We start from the raw sequence: 16,472 nt of genomic DNA on the forward strand, positions 1-16,472 counted from the left end.
GTTTATGGGCTCATTCGCTCCTGAGTCTGTGGGTGTTTCTCAGGCAGACCACGGTTGCTCCTGAACTGAAGTGAAGCATGCTCTCAGATCTCTTCCCAGTGTGTAATGTGCAAATATCCCCCTCATCCAGTGATATCTCTTGATATCACTGTCTTAAGCAAAGTCTACCTCTATACAGTCTATATAGCAAATGGATCTGCCAAAAATCTCCCAATTGTTTTCTGAACATTAGTGTCATGTGTGGAAAGCACTCTAGTTGACGGATGCTAATGGCTCAAATGTCAGAATGGTGTTTTGACACCAGAGCCACTGGTACTTGTGCTTTCAGCCCAGCTGAGATCTCTGCTGTCTCCTACATGGCAAAGGACCATATGCTGGTTGGTCAGAGAGCCACACGTGGCCAGCTGGCTCTTGCAGATGGTTGGCAGGCATTCACCAAGGATTGGGAGGAAGGGCTTGGCCTGCAGGGAGTGGAAAATGTACTAAGGGGATGGGACCCATGTGACTGACCAGAGCAGGAAACTTAGCTTGAGACTCCTTCTGAAAGCTGAGGCTACAGGTCCTGAGCCCATGATTGCTTTCCCTGTCCAAGTGGTGCACAGAGATCGTGGAAGGCCAGGAGGACACAGCCCCTTGCAGTGTGGCCCTCACTCTCTGTCACCTACGCTCCCCAGTGCCCCTCCCACAGCCCATGTGACATTCAGAGAAAAATGTCTGTGAGACCCCAACTCTACATTTTTGAAAAATTTATTTCCTACTCTTAGAAGCTAAGAACTCAACCACACATGAACCAAATTTTGAATCCAGAGTCTTCCCTAGTTTATCTACTTCCTTTTGAAATTTTATAAACAAGATTTTGTACACAAGAGGTAGCAGAGGAAAATTCCAGTCTGCTTGTTCCAAGCTCAAGAGATGCTGCACACGCCTGGGTGTTAGCAGGGAGGGTGGGGCAAGCCAGGTGAGTCTGGTGGTTCAAGCTCTGGGTTTTACGGCTACTAGCTGTTGGCAACCATGAGCATCCACCTGGGGAGCTACAGGCAAGCTGCCTGTGGGAGGCTCATCTGTCTGTCCCAGGATGCCTTGGGAGCAGGAGAGCAGTCCTGAGGTCAGCCTGAACTGCAAGAGCTTCTTGAGAACACACAGCGTTGAGTCAATTGTGCAATTCCTGCTTGATTGCGGACCACTGTAAAAGATTATAAAAACATCTTCATCCAAAAATTGGCAGTAAAAAGGACAACTCTTCCAAGGCAAGCTTGCCATAATTGTCACTTTGTGGTACTACATTTTAAAAAGTCCTCAGTAGGTTAGTGGACTGCAGCTGTTGGAAATCAAGTGGTTACTGGTAACATGGAAAAGATGCTCAATGCAGCAACACGGGAAGAAGATGGACCAAAGTGTACAGTGCCGGCGATCCTGATGCAGCTTTATGTGAGGACAGCAGGTGCAGGGGCGGAAGGCGTCGTTTCCATAGGAAATAAGGGGACTGACTAGAAGTGGCAATTTCACTCCTGAATTCGGGCTCCTGAGTGCAGTGCCGGCAGCGATATCCCATTGGTACCATCGCCAGCATTTCAATACATGTCCCACACAATCTTTCTGCAAGCATGGGTGTGAAGAGATGGTGAGTCAGGAAGGGAACAGTGGGACATGTTCAGGTATTCAAATCAATTTTAGACCCTCACATTCAAAAACTGTAAGAACACCAGAACCTGACCAAATCTGCCACTTGCCTCTGTTTCCCTGAGGACACAGCTCTGCTCTTACATGCTAGCCCTTCCTTCTTTGTGAGTGACCAAAGCTGGCACTGGCCTGTGAACAACGAATGAAGGGTCCCTGAAGCACATAGCAGGGAATGCCACCTGCCTGCCACGTGTCCCCACAATGCAAAAGCAACCAAAAAGGCACTTAGGGGCTGGCTGTGCCTCTTTGACTTGGCAAATCTAGCTGACAGTGGCAGCCTGGCACCTCCAGAGGCTCCTTTAGTTCTGAGCATGGCAAGTGGAAAATAAGGCAGAACATGTAACTAACGGTGACACAAGGATGAACTGAGCAATTCAAAATACAAAATGAAAGAGCACAGGGAATGGCTGTGTAACCCCAGCCTGAACGAGTGGCTGATGCCATGTTTGGTAAATACAACTAAATGGATGGTATCTAATTATTTTTTAGTTATTTCAGAGAAAGTAAGTTTTAAATCTTGCCTTTTTAGTATCAGTCATGTCAAGGAGAAACAAAGTCTTGAATTTTTTCTCTATAGTAAAATTATGATTAATTTCACAAAGCAGCAGCTCCCAGCTTAGGTATTTAACTTAATATACAATCAATACAAGGGCCACAGGAATCATGTCTAAGTAAAAACAAATGATTGCAGATCACATGACTTAAGACTAGTTTATTCAATATGTCTCCGAGCATTAAAAAGGTAATTTTATGAAGTCAAACTCAATAAAATTATAAAGTGCTTTTAATTTCGTTGTTTTAAAATTTTATTTTGGGAACAACCCATCACTTTTCAGTGATTGATGTCAAAGAATGCACCCTATACTTCTAGAGAACATAGCTTTTTTGTTTTGTTTTGTTTTAAATTTATTATTGCTCTTTTCAAACTTGAATCAGAAAATACCTTAAAGAGCTTAATAATGCCACAATTTCTGATACTAGTAACATGTCATCAAGATCTAAGATTATGCTGAGGGCCCTTAACTAGACAAAACCAGAGATTCTGTACAAAGAGGGAGACATATTAAATACAAAGGTCTGTGTAAACCAGATTCAATTACTATTTTACAATGAAAGGAATTTTACCACATATTTTTACATCATTCTAAATTGGATATTCCTATTCAATGTTACTGCAGATTAAAAATTTCCCTCACATACCTAAAAATATAAAAACCAAAGGATCCTCCCCCAACAGCCCCTCAACACAGAGAAAACTGTAGCTTTATCCCTCCATTCTCACTCTCTATGTTCATGTATCAGAAGTTTGCCACCAGCTTTATTTCCTGATGTGTCAGTGCACATGTAACCCGGGGACAGCTGGTCCACACGCCAGGATTCTCCCACTGCCAAGCAGCTCTCAACCTTCTAGTGGCTAGAGAAGGCTTCCCTTCAGAACACATGGTCCTCCATCACACTCCTGGCTCAGACTCCAGGTTCTTGTAAGGGCTTCAAGGATGAGATTCTGGTTTCTAAAAGGTGCTGAGCTTCCCATCTGGGCACACTGCTCTAAGGATCAACATCATCAAGGTCACTTCTTAATTCACCAATCATCATGGGAGATTCTGAACCCTGAGGCAAAGAGAGGAAGTTAAGGTTCCTACAATTAAAGTAAGGAAGAGTTTCCCACACTGACTTCTTTACTTGTGTTCATAATTTAAGTATATCCTCATTGAGCAACTTAGTTCTGCTTATTAGAAGGTAATAAAACACAATGTTATTACTCTTCTAGCAATTTCTGATTATGCAAAGTGTTTGCATTTGTATGGTCTTACTCAGTCACTAAAAGAACCCTGGACTGGCCTCAGGCTGCACTTTCTTTTCTACACCCACACAGGCAGACTTACATTTGGACTGACTGAGCAGTGGGAAAGAGAGAGGGGACTGGACACCAGTGACACTTCATGCCAGGCACTACCCCTGCTGGGTCATTCCTGAGTCTACAATCAGGTTCTGTAATCTCATGCCTGGAGACTGACCTAGTTGAACTAGGACTGAGCTGGTCTATCTTTATCCCCACTCTCTGAAGCAGGGTCTCTTCTTTCTTGACCTTTGGGATGCTTAGGAGCAAATGTCCTTTCAGCCAAAGACAGGCTCCTGTTGTACCTGTTGTAAGTGTCTCTCTCCATTCTCATTGGCAGGGCTGCTCTCTGAGCCATTGCTGCTTCCTGATTGCTCTTTTTCATTCAACAAAGCTGTGGCATATGCTAATGTGTCCTGTAGAGATTCAAACACGAGAAGATAAAGTAGCAACCAGTGACATCTGACAACACTTTCCCCACAGCTGCCAAAGCATCCCACAACCCATTGTCCTGGGAGACCTGCCCAACAACCTGCAGCAGCGCTTTTCTCAGACAAGCGATCTATTCCCACGGGGTTTGAGAACACCAGCTCATGTTCACACAAAAACCCAAAGGCTGCTTCTGTGTCTCATTTCCTACCCTTCCCTCTCTTCCCTGAGCTGTGGTTTCTAAGAACCTGGCATAAGGGTTTCAAGCACGCCAGAGCAGACATCCCTCACCTGAGCTGAGATGGTTCGCTGAAAGGTTTTTCCAGTTGAGGTTTCGTTAGAGACATTGCTCTGTGGAGTCCAATAATGCTCTGACATCTGGGATAAAAGGCCAAGCAGAGGTGACAAGCCCCCATGAGTACACAGTTCCTCTCTTACACACCAGAGTCTAACAGCCAAAGGTACAAGTCTACTTAGACTTTTACCACCTCAGTTATCATGGGGGATTGTCCCCCACTTTCCAACAGGAAGATAATGCTTCTTAATTGGAGCACCAGCCTCCAACTTTTCATCTCCGGAGTTAAGACAGATGTTAAGCAGTGCCCCCCCCTTATGCATGGATGTGTTTCCCACACTTTGTTATTTGTGAACAACCATGGTCCAAACATATTAAAAAGAGAGTTCCAAAAATAAGTCAAATTGTGTGCCAGTCTGAGTACTGTGATGAAAGCCTGCACTGTCCCACTGTCACTCCAGACATAAGCCACCTGTCCAGCCATGTTTCTACCCTTTATATGCTAATGGCTCAAGGATCTTTCTACTGGTAACATATGAGAATTACAACAGTCACGTGGCCTTCTTATACCACCCATCTCTTTATACATATGTCACATCATTTCCCACTCCCACAAGATGCATTAGTACAGTACAAAATCCTTTGATTACAGTACACTGTTATCAATTCTCTAGGGTGTTCTGTCCCCACTTTATCATTATTATCATTATCTCTTATTGTGCCTAATATCCAACTAAATTTTATCATAGTTGTATGTATCTAAAAGAAAAACATAGATATGTAGACTCGGTACTATCATCCACTTGGAGGCATGTCTTAGATCATAACCCTTTGGGGCTGGAGAGATGGCTTAGTAGCAAAGAGCACCTGCTGCTCTTGAGTTTGGATCCTAGCATCTCCAAAGTTTGGATGTGACAGCCTCTTCTGGTCTCCATGGGCATTTACAAGCATGTACATATACTCACACACATATACATAAATAAAAATAAAATCTTGGCAACAACAATAAAAAAACCAAAGTCCTGTGAGATGTGGGGGAGAGGGTGTAACCATATTAAGACACAACTTTAATACAAACACGTATGTACTGACTAAAGAAATGTTTGAAGGGCTAGAGAGATGACTCTGTGATTAAGAGCATGTATTCCACTCATGGAGGACCCAAGTTAGATTTCTAGCAAACATGTCAGACAGCTTACAAATGCCTACAACTCCAGCTCCAGGAGATCTGATATCTCTGACCTCCATAGGCACTAGCATGTATGTGTGCGTGTGTATGTGTGTGTGCATGCATCCATACATATAATAAAAATAACAGCAACAACAATAATAAAATTGATCTAAAAACTATTTGACATCTCAAAGTATCTTGAGATCATTCTATGAGTTAGTTTACGGAAAAAATCTTTTTCCAGGTAAGGTGTCGTTTTAGAGCCTATGCTATAGAGCTGGGAAAGCTCAGACTTCTAGTACCTTCTTTTGCAACCACTGCACAGCCCAACTCCAGTGATGGGAATTCTCCTTGAAGTATTCTTTAGCAGCAGGACACCTGGTGACCAAGCATATTATTACAAGTCAAAATACTTCTTTGAAAATATTCTTGTTCAGCTACATTTGTACTTGAAACATGAATGCTACTTTTACTAAAACTAAATTTTCCCTTTATGGCTGAACAGTAAAGACCATCATCTGTTTGAACTCCAAAAGGCAGCAAAGGCAAATACAGTGCCTAGTCTCACTATCTCTAACGCTAATCAACAGTCCAGCTAAAGTTCAGAGCTGGAAAACTAAACAAACCCACCCAACTATTAATAAACTGTATATTTAATAAGTAATCTTTTTATATAATCAAACTGAGCTTTAATTTTGTGTTAGAAGAAGGGAGAATGAGATTTTTGGGGGAATACTTTTAAAGCATGCTTGGGAGCACCTCTCTTCATCTCCATTCTACTTGGCTTCTTCTATCACTGTCCTTCTTCTTTGAAGACAGCCCTGAAGATGATGATGCTGCTGGTGTGTGCAGACAGGACATGTGAGGACACTGACAGCATGTAGCCGCTGGTAGGGGACATGCCACTGGTCCTAGCACTACTTGGAAACAAACATTTTGATATGCTGATATCAAGTCTAATCAAGGGACCTGCAGTTGTGGTAGGATGACACCTGTATCCAGAGTATTATGTCCTCTAGGAAAATACACTATTCCAAATTACCCTAATTCTCTGTTTAGGAAGTTCAAGCACAACAGATTAAGTCCCATAAACTTCTCATTCTTATTCTGAAACAAGTCTAAGTCTTATTCTGATATAAGTCTAAGAATATTTCTATGCCTACAAAAGAAGATGATTCAGTGCAGATACAACACAGTTACTAAAGTCACTGACCTTATTTGACTATGGACTACACCAGGTTAGACTAGCACCACCGTAAGTTCCCAACATCAACTAAAGAATGACACACGGAACGTGGTATCTAACTACAGTAGCAGCCTTCAAAAGGAAGGGAGTTCTAACTAGAGCACGGACAAACCTTGAAGATACTGCACTAAGTCAAGCAAGGTAGTTATGAGGTACCCAGAGTGGCCGAATTCATGAAGGTAGAAATAAAATGACTGCCAGTGGCTCAAAGAAGAAGGAAATGGGGAGCCAGTATTCAGTGGGGGTTCAGAGTTTTAGTTTTGGAAGATGAAGGGATCTAGAGATGGATGGTGATAAGTACAAGTTTTCTTTAAAACTTTTTCAATTATTTATTTACTATGTAGGTGCCATGGTGCACATGTATAGGCCCAAAAACAACTTGTGGGAGTTGGCTCGTTCCTTCTACCAACACAAAGGAGCCTATATTACTGAACTGCACGAACTGTGTATATTCAGCGAGGTTAAGGTAACATGTACTGTCTACTGTGTCATGGTTAAAAAGTACCTTCACTCTGAGGTCAACCTCAAAATGTAAGTTTAGGTCTAAGATGGTGGGTATGCCACTCTAACCATTTGTGATACGGCATCTCCCCAAATCCAGGCTGTTTTAAGGATCATAAAGCAGAGAAAACAAAACATATGGCACAGAATTGGGGTTTGTAAGTGCTCTACTGATTCAGGTGACAAGATTTTGTCTCCTGAGAGACGTTCAAATTAGGGACTTTGGGTTCAAGAAGCTGCTGGTTAATGAAAGCAGCTTTGGGAAAGCTCACCAAATGTTGCTCCCAAGGTTTTCAAACCCACCCGATTCTTACCCTTCTGACATAAGGCCAGGGGATCCCCTTTTCTCCTTTTTGAAATTCTGGAACATCTATTACTTTTCTAACATTTCCCCTTCATTTCCTTTGGGGAGACAATCTGAATAGGGTCTTGTAGTTTCTAAGCAAGCATGACCCCAATCTGTCAGATCCTCTCTGGCCCCAAAACAAGGCAGTTCCTACACCACAGTCAAACCCATGTCCTCTGCACTCTAGGTGTGTACTCACTTCTGAGCGAGAGTGACGAGGAACTTGACACACTGGTAGCAACGACTGCTGTCCACGTGGTTGCTGTGGTGCATCAGCGCTGGGGGAAGACAAGACACTTTAACAAGACGGCCCGGGAGGCTCAAGTAACAGTGATGCTCTTGTTCTGAAATAAGGTTGATAAGTGGGTAGGGAACAACTACCTATTCAACAGAACCACCCAGATTCTAGTGTTTTACTGTGTTAAGAACACAACTGTATGTAATAGAACTGGAAGAACTACAACTTCAACGGGATGGTATTCAAAACTCCCCCATATGGCTGCCCAGACAAGAACAGTTACAACTATTTATCATTTGATAATGGAAATTTATGATATTAGTTCTATGTAACAAATATTTCCTCCTTTCTCTTTTAGCAATTTAAAAATAAATGCTTATTCTTACTCATCATGTGTTTATGCTTTTAGGTTCCAGATGCTATGGAACCTAAATGGCTGATGCTATGATTATAGTACACTACCCCAAACTGGAGCTTAGAAACCTTTGAGCTTGTAGCTCTTTTCTGCCTTACATGGTGGCTCTTAGGTTTCTAGTAATGCTGCCACGTGCTGCTTGAGGATGGGGATATATTCTGAGAGATGTTTTGTAGGTGAGGCCATTATTGTAAAGATCGGGGGAACTTATACAAAGGAGAACAGCTATACCAGCCATAGTGAAATATCTTATGTAACTCCATGTTAGATATAATTAGTAACAGAAATGTTATGTGTGCCATGATGGTACATAACAGAATTCAAAGTATCTGTGATGAAGGACATTTTAGTGGGTGGTGGAAAGTGGACAGGTACATTTTTACTGAACTATTTCTAAGGCAGTGTATTAAAGCCAACTCAGATTTTTACAAAACAAAGTCCAGACATACAACATGGTAGACAATGGACATGTGGGTCAAATGACAATCACACTTCATATATCTGACAATACTTAAGTCTAAGGTGTTAGTTTTTCTTTCCCTGGCTGCTGGGGAAGGAAAAGATTTCTGTCACCAGAAAGACCTCTTTAGCTCGTAGAAAACTTCATAGTATTCCTAAACCTTTCTTGATTTGGGAAAAAACTCTAGACTGTACCATACCGAGTGGAAGGACAGTCTCCTGGTCAGGATGAGGAACCCCAGTGACAATAAGAAGACTTCTAATGGAGCAGTCATCTAAGTCAGGGAGAGCAGAGGGGCCATGCCTGCTGGAACAGAGCCTATCTATAAATTATAAATAAGGCACTTGTTCCTTAGCTGGCATACTTGCCTAGTAATCCATTTTCTGTCTCAAATACAAATTTGATTCGCTCTACTTGTATGGGATCTTCAATGACCTGTCAGAGGAAGGAGACAGAGTTAGCAACTGAGAGCAGCAGCCCGCGCAGAAGTTACTGGTGTTCCCCACAGCTCTACTCAAGAAGCTAGTTTCTACAGCAGAGCCCAAACACTGAGGGATGTTATGATATCGCTATGCATCTCAAACACGTCTCTAATTCAAAACCAAAACTTTTAAAGAGCTATTCATTTCCTATATATGTGTTTCTAACAACTTCATAGCTTTCTGAGGGCTGAGGACAGATGGTTTGTGATTAAGAACACAGGATCATTTTTAATTTATTTAGGAAAAATGTGTTTAAGTTTTGCTTCAGGCTCTTGCTACATCTTTAGTTATTGGCATTAAGTGCTGTGCACTACAGTCCACTTCTTGGGTCTGCTGAGCCCAGTTCAATGATACATAGCTCTATAGCATTTCCCAAAGTCTATAAAAAAGGACTGGGGTCAAAAGGAAGAAAAAGAACAGAAAGAGGTTTTTTTTTAGGTAGATGACACCCATCATGTATTTGCCATGATATATTTTTATATTTTAAGCCATTTCAAACCTCTGCACTAGGTTTTTAAAGGGATACAATCTCTTTCCTAGGAGGTCCTGGACTAGTAGTCTCTCTCACCAGCTCATTAAATTCTATTTTTTCTTTCCAGCTGATCTGCTCCTTGTTGGCCTTCTACTGTCTGCCTCTTTTCTTTGCCAGGATCCTGGATGATCTCCCAATATCCAATCCTGCTTGTTTTAGTTCTTCCTTCAAAATAATTGTCAAAGGTGTCTTGCTATGCAAATGAGTCATTTCATTTTTTGCTTAAAGCATTTTCATGGCTCACCATGACTGACAGCAGAGGCTGGGAGATATGAAGATGAACAAAAAGGCATGTTTCAGGAAGCAGGAGTGAAGGGAAACTGGAGGCTACATGCACATCCAAGGAAGCATACGGTTACTTCTCTTAATAACTGGTGTTTGCAAGAAATGGAGCTAATATGGTTTGATCACTTCACATTCATATTAATTGACTAAATCCAACTTGTGCCCTACAGGAAGAAGTTGCTGTATCCTGGCATTGGTAGCCTTTTGTAACCTGTCTTTGTCATTCTCTCCCACTTCACCCCCACTCCAAGCTCTACTACATGGCTCCATTCTATTCTTTAGTTACACAGTCAAATCCATAGAGACCCTCTGTCCTAACAGAAAGAACATGACCAACAATGTCATGCCTGCAAACCCATCAGCTAACTTCTGAGTGTTGCCCTCAGGGTTAAGCACAGTGAATCACACAACTGAGGCCTCAATAAAGGTTAATTGCCATCCATTACTCCTCTGATTATAATTGCCTGTGGTTTTGCCTGGCTTTTTCAAGATCATGAATGCTCCAAGACTTTCATTGCTGGTCCTCTCCAAGTCACTAATGCATGTGACGCATGACTGATATGAAGAAGAATCAGCAAACGCAGGCAAACTGAACAAAAATCAGTAAGGAACTAGTGGCTTATGAACACATGCTAACTTGTAAACATGTAAATGCAAGCTAGTCAGCAGAGAAATGTGAGACTTACCAATATCTCATGCAGTAGTTGGAATGTATTCTTTAACTCGTGGGGTGGAGCAGTGTCTAGCTGGTTCTGAAAACAATTTTGTGAAAGGACAAACAATCTGGTGACTTCTCAGCGGAAAGCACAGTTCTGGAGTCAAGCACCACTTCTACCACTGTCTGCCTGTCACTAGTCATGTCAGCTCCTCTCAGGGCCTCAATTCCCAGATCCTTAGCTGTGGCCAAATAAACCCCTAAGTATCCCATGACACTTACGTTATTAGGAAAGTGAGGGAGAAAGTGAAAGGGAGCATTCTAAGTCACGAGCAGCCCTGATCTTACACAGCTCATCCACACTCTGCTCATTTTCTAAAGGATGCCCACAGCAAAGAGAATGTAAAGGGAAAACTGAGGTAAGCCCTGAGTGAAGTATATTAAAAAGGCAGCTTATGAAACAAACAAACAAACAAAAAAACCCTGCTAAAATACACTAAGAAAACAAGGTTTATAAAACCTCTTTATGCATTTTAAACTTTATTTTTATTTATGTGTACATATGCACATATGTGCGCGGGTGTTCACAGAGGCTAGGAGGAGGCACTGAAAATTCCATGGAGCTGGAGTACAAGCAGTTGTAAACTGCCTGGTGCAGGTACTGGAAACTGATATTTGGTCCAAAGCCTGTGCATAAGAAAACTGGGAAAGAATATTGCAATACTGGAAGTATTAATATACTTCCAAGGAGGCAGGAATGGTACTTATAAAACACTTTGCCTAGTGCTGCACGAATCACAACAACTTTGAAGTCAAGTTCTATTTCTTCCTGTTTTGTAGAAGAAGAAGATGCTTTGGTTCACAGTCATACAGTGAGTAAGCAGACAAGAGAAGAGGGCAGAACACCCTTTATTAAGAGCTACAGCTACGCCTCACTAAGTACCCACTCCTTGTCAATACTACGTGGATCACTATTACAAACAGAAATGTGCAATTCTACTACTCAAAAGAACTTCTGTGGGTAGGAATAGTAGATAAGTATGGATTTCACATACAGAACCTGAAAGGAAAACATGCTCCTTGGGGCAGGATGGAAGTGGACTATAGATGACCAGCAGGACATGTCCAAGTAGACTTTGGCCTTATTTGTGTACTTGCATTTTTTTCACCAAGAGAATCAAAAGCATAATTATTCAAAGATTAAAAAACGAGTAAAATGACATGTAGACTTTAACACTTTTCTAGTAACATCTAGAAAAACAGAGAGTGATGTGGTAAACACACAGGTACAAGCCACCTTCTTGGTCCCAAAGTCTTACTCTGTCACTGGCTAACTGTATGACGCTCCTTACTCTGCCTCAGCTTCATGTTTTGGGAACCACATCGATTTCATAGGACTACTTGAGAATCATGCGAGTTAAATGTAGTACATTTGGCATAGTTTTTGTGCTTAGTAGGTATAGTGGGTGAGGTAGTGATTACTATATTGATCAATGCCTTATAATTAATTATATCACTGTTCGAGAAGACACGAAACCCTATTTTTGATTTTTAAGACACTGCAGGTAAAGAAATTACAGCTGTGAAACAATTTCATCCACTAATGATCACCAGAACATTAATATTATTAAAATATTATTCTTAATTAGTTAAAAATTGAATCATATACTAATCTTTACCACTAGGAAAAGGGCTAAGTGAATTATGGTACATGAAGCGATGAAGTATGGGAAATTACATGACCAAGTCAAAGAAGACAAAATCATAAAACTCTCAATTATATTAAAATACAAAGACAGAAAATAAAAAGATGTAACAGAGGATAAATTAAAAGGATGTTCCTGGTAGTAGTCAGCGCTAAATATTAGAGTTAGGAATTCTTTTCTTAATTCTTTAAAAATCAACACAATACTATTTTTACAATTAAGAAAAATATATCTGTATTGCCTGGGAGCCAGAAAATGCTCTCCAGGGTCTCCCAGAATGCTACCAGGGATGGCTGGGGTGACTGGATGCTACCAGGGATGGCTGGGGTGATTGAGTTGTACCTTAATGAAATGCAGCATCGTGAAGGAAAAGTGCTCATTACAGAAACAGCAGTACACCACCATCTCCATGAGTGCCAGGAGGGAACCTGTCAGCTCTCGCAGAGCAAACATGACCTGGTGGGAGGACACAAAGGAGTAAGCTATAGCCACAGTCAGCGGTCTGTTCTTTCACCAGATTTTTCAGAAATTAAGAACAACGACATTGTCCTAAAACAGGGTTTCTCGCTTGAGGTCTAAGGACAGATTTCAGCGTATCTGGATCTCTCTGTCATTTTATACAGACTTGTACAAACATGCACTTTTTATTTCCTGAGGATTACCCTTTAACAATTTTCAAATGCAAGCATTCTCATGAGAGGTTAAATTAATAGCTGACGATAAGAAAATAAAGTTAAACCAAAAAAAAGATGAAAAAAAAACCCACTACACTATGTTGTTCTCATCTCCATTGAAAATCAGATTATGGAAGTCAGAATTCATAGGAAGGTAACTGGGTAAAAGGAGAGCTGGCTGAGAATAAGGCACAGACAGACTGAGGACAAACTTTTTTGATAATGAAGTTACTTCAAAGGTGAACTCTCATTCAGCTTCTCCTGTGCCTTTAAGGATAGCTGGTGGGGCCGGAATGGAAGTCTAGTTCTTGGATGGAGAGAAGATGAATAGTGCCCATTTGACAAATTCAACCATCTATCCATGCAGCGCTGGACATGGAATACACTGGGCAAGTAAGTGCTCTACCACCCAGCCATGCCTCATCTCTAGTGTTTTGAAATGCATATAAAAAAATAAGCATTTCTCTTTGTAACAGTATTTCCTTTCACCAGAGTAACTTGAAAAATATACCAACAAAAGGATTTTGCTCAAAGAGGAGAAAATAACATAAGTAAATGTCTTCAGTACAGCAATTACATACCTCTAACAAATAAGGTTTCCCTTCAGACAAGAACAATAAGGCTTCTACTTCCTCGTGGAGGGGCAGCAGAGGGCTTGAGGGAGCAACACTGATAGGTGGCCGTTGTTTAAATATGCCAGGAGCTTTATGAGGCCCAAGAAACAAAACACAAAGCACAACTTGTCTCACTTGGAAATGTTCCATGAAACACATATCCACAAAAAAGTGAAACTCTCAGGTTTACACACACAATTGCTGGGTTCTTACAACTCAATCCTTCAGTCTACTGGATCAATGAGTTAGGCAGATAATTTCCTTTATTTTTTTTCCTCAAATTTTACCTCATCTATAGCTATGAAAGCTGCTACCAGAGAGACACTGGACAAGTCATTGTTCTTCAAGCAATTGTTTGCAAAAGACCAATTATGCTAAGCAGATAGGTTAATTCTAGAAAAATGAGGATATATACTCTTTCTTTTGTAAACTGAAATATCACAATCAGCAGTCTTTTGTCTTTTTGAGAGGAATGAGTCAGACGTAGGAAACAAACTCAGTCAGCCTCAGCCTGACGCAAACCAAGGTCACCTGAAAGAAGGAGCCTCAACTAAAAACTGCCCAGAGGGGCGGTGGTGGCGCACGCCTTTAATCCCTCCAACTTGGGAGGCAGAGGCAGGCCGATCTCTGTGAGTTTGAGGCCAGTCTGGTCTATATGAGCTAGTTCCAGGACAGGCTCCAAAGCTAGAGAAACCCTGTCTCAAAAAACAAAAAGAATTGCCCAGATCAAACTGGCCTGTGGGATATTTTCTTAATTGCTAATTTATGTAGAAGGGCCCAACCCACTGTGGGCAGTACCATCTCTAGGGACGGAAATGAACCTGGGCTGTATGAGAAAGGTGGCTGAACAAGTTGAAGGGGAAACCAGCAAGCAGCATTCTTCTGTTGCTCATGCTTCAAGCTACTGCCTTGAGTTTCTGCCTTGGCTTCCCTTGATGATGGACTATAACCTCTATGCCAAATAAACTCTTTCCCCACTAAGTTGCTTTACGTCATGGTGCTTATCACAGCAACAGAAAGCAAACCAGAACTCCATTTATGTGTCCTTCAAAGTCCCTCTGTAAGGTGTTTATAAGTTAGAATGATGTACTCTGGGGTTTTTCTTATTTTCTGCCTTTAGATTTTACTTCACACATTACCACCACACTTGAGCTCTATCACTTATTAGCTATGAATTTATTAGCTGTGTCTTTATGCTGTCTCATCTACAGAGTACAGAGGGGATAGCACTTCTCCAGTTTGCTATGGGGAACAAACACAGTAAATACAAGCACTGTGTCACAGCATAGGACACTAAAAACAATCATATATGCTTTGTAGTACTATTGTGTGATTGTCAGGACAAAGCCTATGAACAGTATACAAGCACAGTACACGTTGTGTGATTAGGATAATGGATAATCAAGTGCATCTATGACTGTTATTGGTAGGTGACAAAACAGGAAATGTTACTGTTTCTAACTGATATGAAAAATATTTTACAAATTTATATCTGAATCCCCTTTGTTTTCACAAAGCACTTTGGTATTTTATCTAATTAATCCTTACTATATCTAGAAAGTTATTTCTTAATCTTTTCATTTTGTATGAAAAATCATAAAGGTCAGGTGGCTTGGTTAAGTTTACACTGCTTAAAGATAACAGCCCACACCTTGTCTATTCTTCTTACTACATCAGTTGTTCATACTACAGTGATGAGTGAACTCTGAATTAGTCTTTAATCCTAGAGCCATTTAAAATAAACTTTTTCTTTCCTGCATCAAATCAATGATTAACTTGATTTCTCTAGTTATCAATAAACTAGTTAAATAAAGTGCGGTTTAGCATTAATTAAAGCAAAAAACTTTTAAGTGCTCCTCAAAGATCAAAAGTCAACTGAGAAACAAACACTATCCATTCAGTCCTAAGATCAGTACTTCTCTCCATGCTTCTGATGTATGGTCAAACTTACCAACATTCCTCTGGGAAGAGACATCTGTATGCAAGACCAGCAATGCAACGGTGTTGTGAAGATTCCCAAATTCCCGTGCTTGAGCTGAACTCCATCGGCGTATCTATCATTAGAGAAGATTGAAGCATGCCACTATTCTGTGTGGGGAAAGGATCTGCTGGCTGGTAGTTTACTAAATCATGGTATCTCCCAGTGCCCACAGTAAAGAGGTCAACATATAAAGTTACTGGTCTAATAAAGATATCTCAAAGGATTTGCTCCCCTGAAAATATGAACTCATTAAAACATTAGCTCTAAAATCAACCCATTCAAAGTATGCAGTTTAGGTTGGGTACATTTATGGTATGCCAGGTAATTTTCCAGAGACTGGAATGTAATGTAATGGGCAAACCCATGAAGCCGGAGGACAGGAAGCCTGGCGCTATGGCAGCTCATAGTGTGTAGTATAAATGGGCACATTCATAGCAATGCTTTATGCAGTGGCAGAGATAATGCTACCTGCTCTGCCCACTTTGTGGTTTTGAGGACCAAGTGAAATATTAAGAATGAAAACACTTGAAAACTAGTGTAGTCTACAAATGCAAGACAATATTAACTGCACATACAGTGCAAATACAGTGACCCCAATCCATCATCAGTCCCTGTGATGAGACTGAAACGAAAGACAAGTACGGCAGATCTCAACAGCCAACAGCCACAGCACGTTATAGTATCAGTACTTGTTTCTTACTACTTCAGTATAACAACAAGGTGATGGGATGGGGAGTTGAGAGAAGTTTAGGAGCTTAAGAGGCTCAGACTCTGAAACCCTCAGAGCTGGGCATAGACCTGTTTCACCAACATATGTGCTCTGTGACCTTGCGTAAGCTACTTAGCACACCTGTGCTTAAATTCTTGTCACAGAATAGGAGAAACACTGCCTCTTTTACTGAGCTGTGTGCCCAAACTATCA

At 41.1% G+C, this 16,472-nt stretch overlaps 1 protein-coding gene across 3 annotated transcripts in view; it reads right to left on the minus strand.

Moving 5' to 3' along the window:
• Nucleotides 1-731: 731 nt before the first annotated feature.
• The window catches only part of Usp24 (ubiquitin specific peptidase 24), a 138,713-nt gene continuing 122,972 nt past the window's right edge, over nucleotides 732-16,472 (minus strand). For all 3 annotated transcript variants that reach the window (XM_085686349.2, XM_085686351.2, XM_085686348.2), the window contains exons 59-68: nucleotides 15,521-15,623; nucleotides 13,537-13,658; nucleotides 12,624-12,737; nucleotides 10,607-10,672; nucleotides 8,990-9,056; nucleotides 7,708-7,786; nucleotides 5,718-5,793; nucleotides 4,241-4,327; nucleotides 3,826-3,936; nucleotides 732-3,291 (exon numbers count right to left, since the gene is read on the minus strand). In XM_085686349.2, the coding sequence (XP_085542475.1) occupies nucleotides 3,229-3,291; nucleotides 3,826-3,936; nucleotides 4,241-4,327; nucleotides 5,718-5,793; nucleotides 7,708-7,786; nucleotides 8,990-9,056; nucleotides 10,607-10,672; nucleotides 12,624-12,737; nucleotides 13,537-13,658; nucleotides 15,521-15,623 (888 nt within the window). In that variant the 3' untranslated portion in view covers nucleotides 732-3,228. The remainder of the gene's footprint in view (nucleotides 3,292-3,825; nucleotides 3,937-4,240; nucleotides 4,328-5,717; nucleotides 5,794-7,707; nucleotides 7,787-8,989; nucleotides 9,057-10,606; nucleotides 10,673-12,623; nucleotides 12,738-13,536; nucleotides 13,659-15,520; nucleotides 15,624-16,472) is intronic.

The sequence above is a fragment of the Myodes glareolus genome, chromosome 3, assembly GCF_982192425.1.
Source record: "Myodes glareolus chromosome 3, mMyoGla1.1, whole genome shotgun sequence".
NCBI lineage: Eukaryota > Metazoa > Chordata > Mammalia > Rodentia > Cricetidae > Myodes > Myodes glareolus.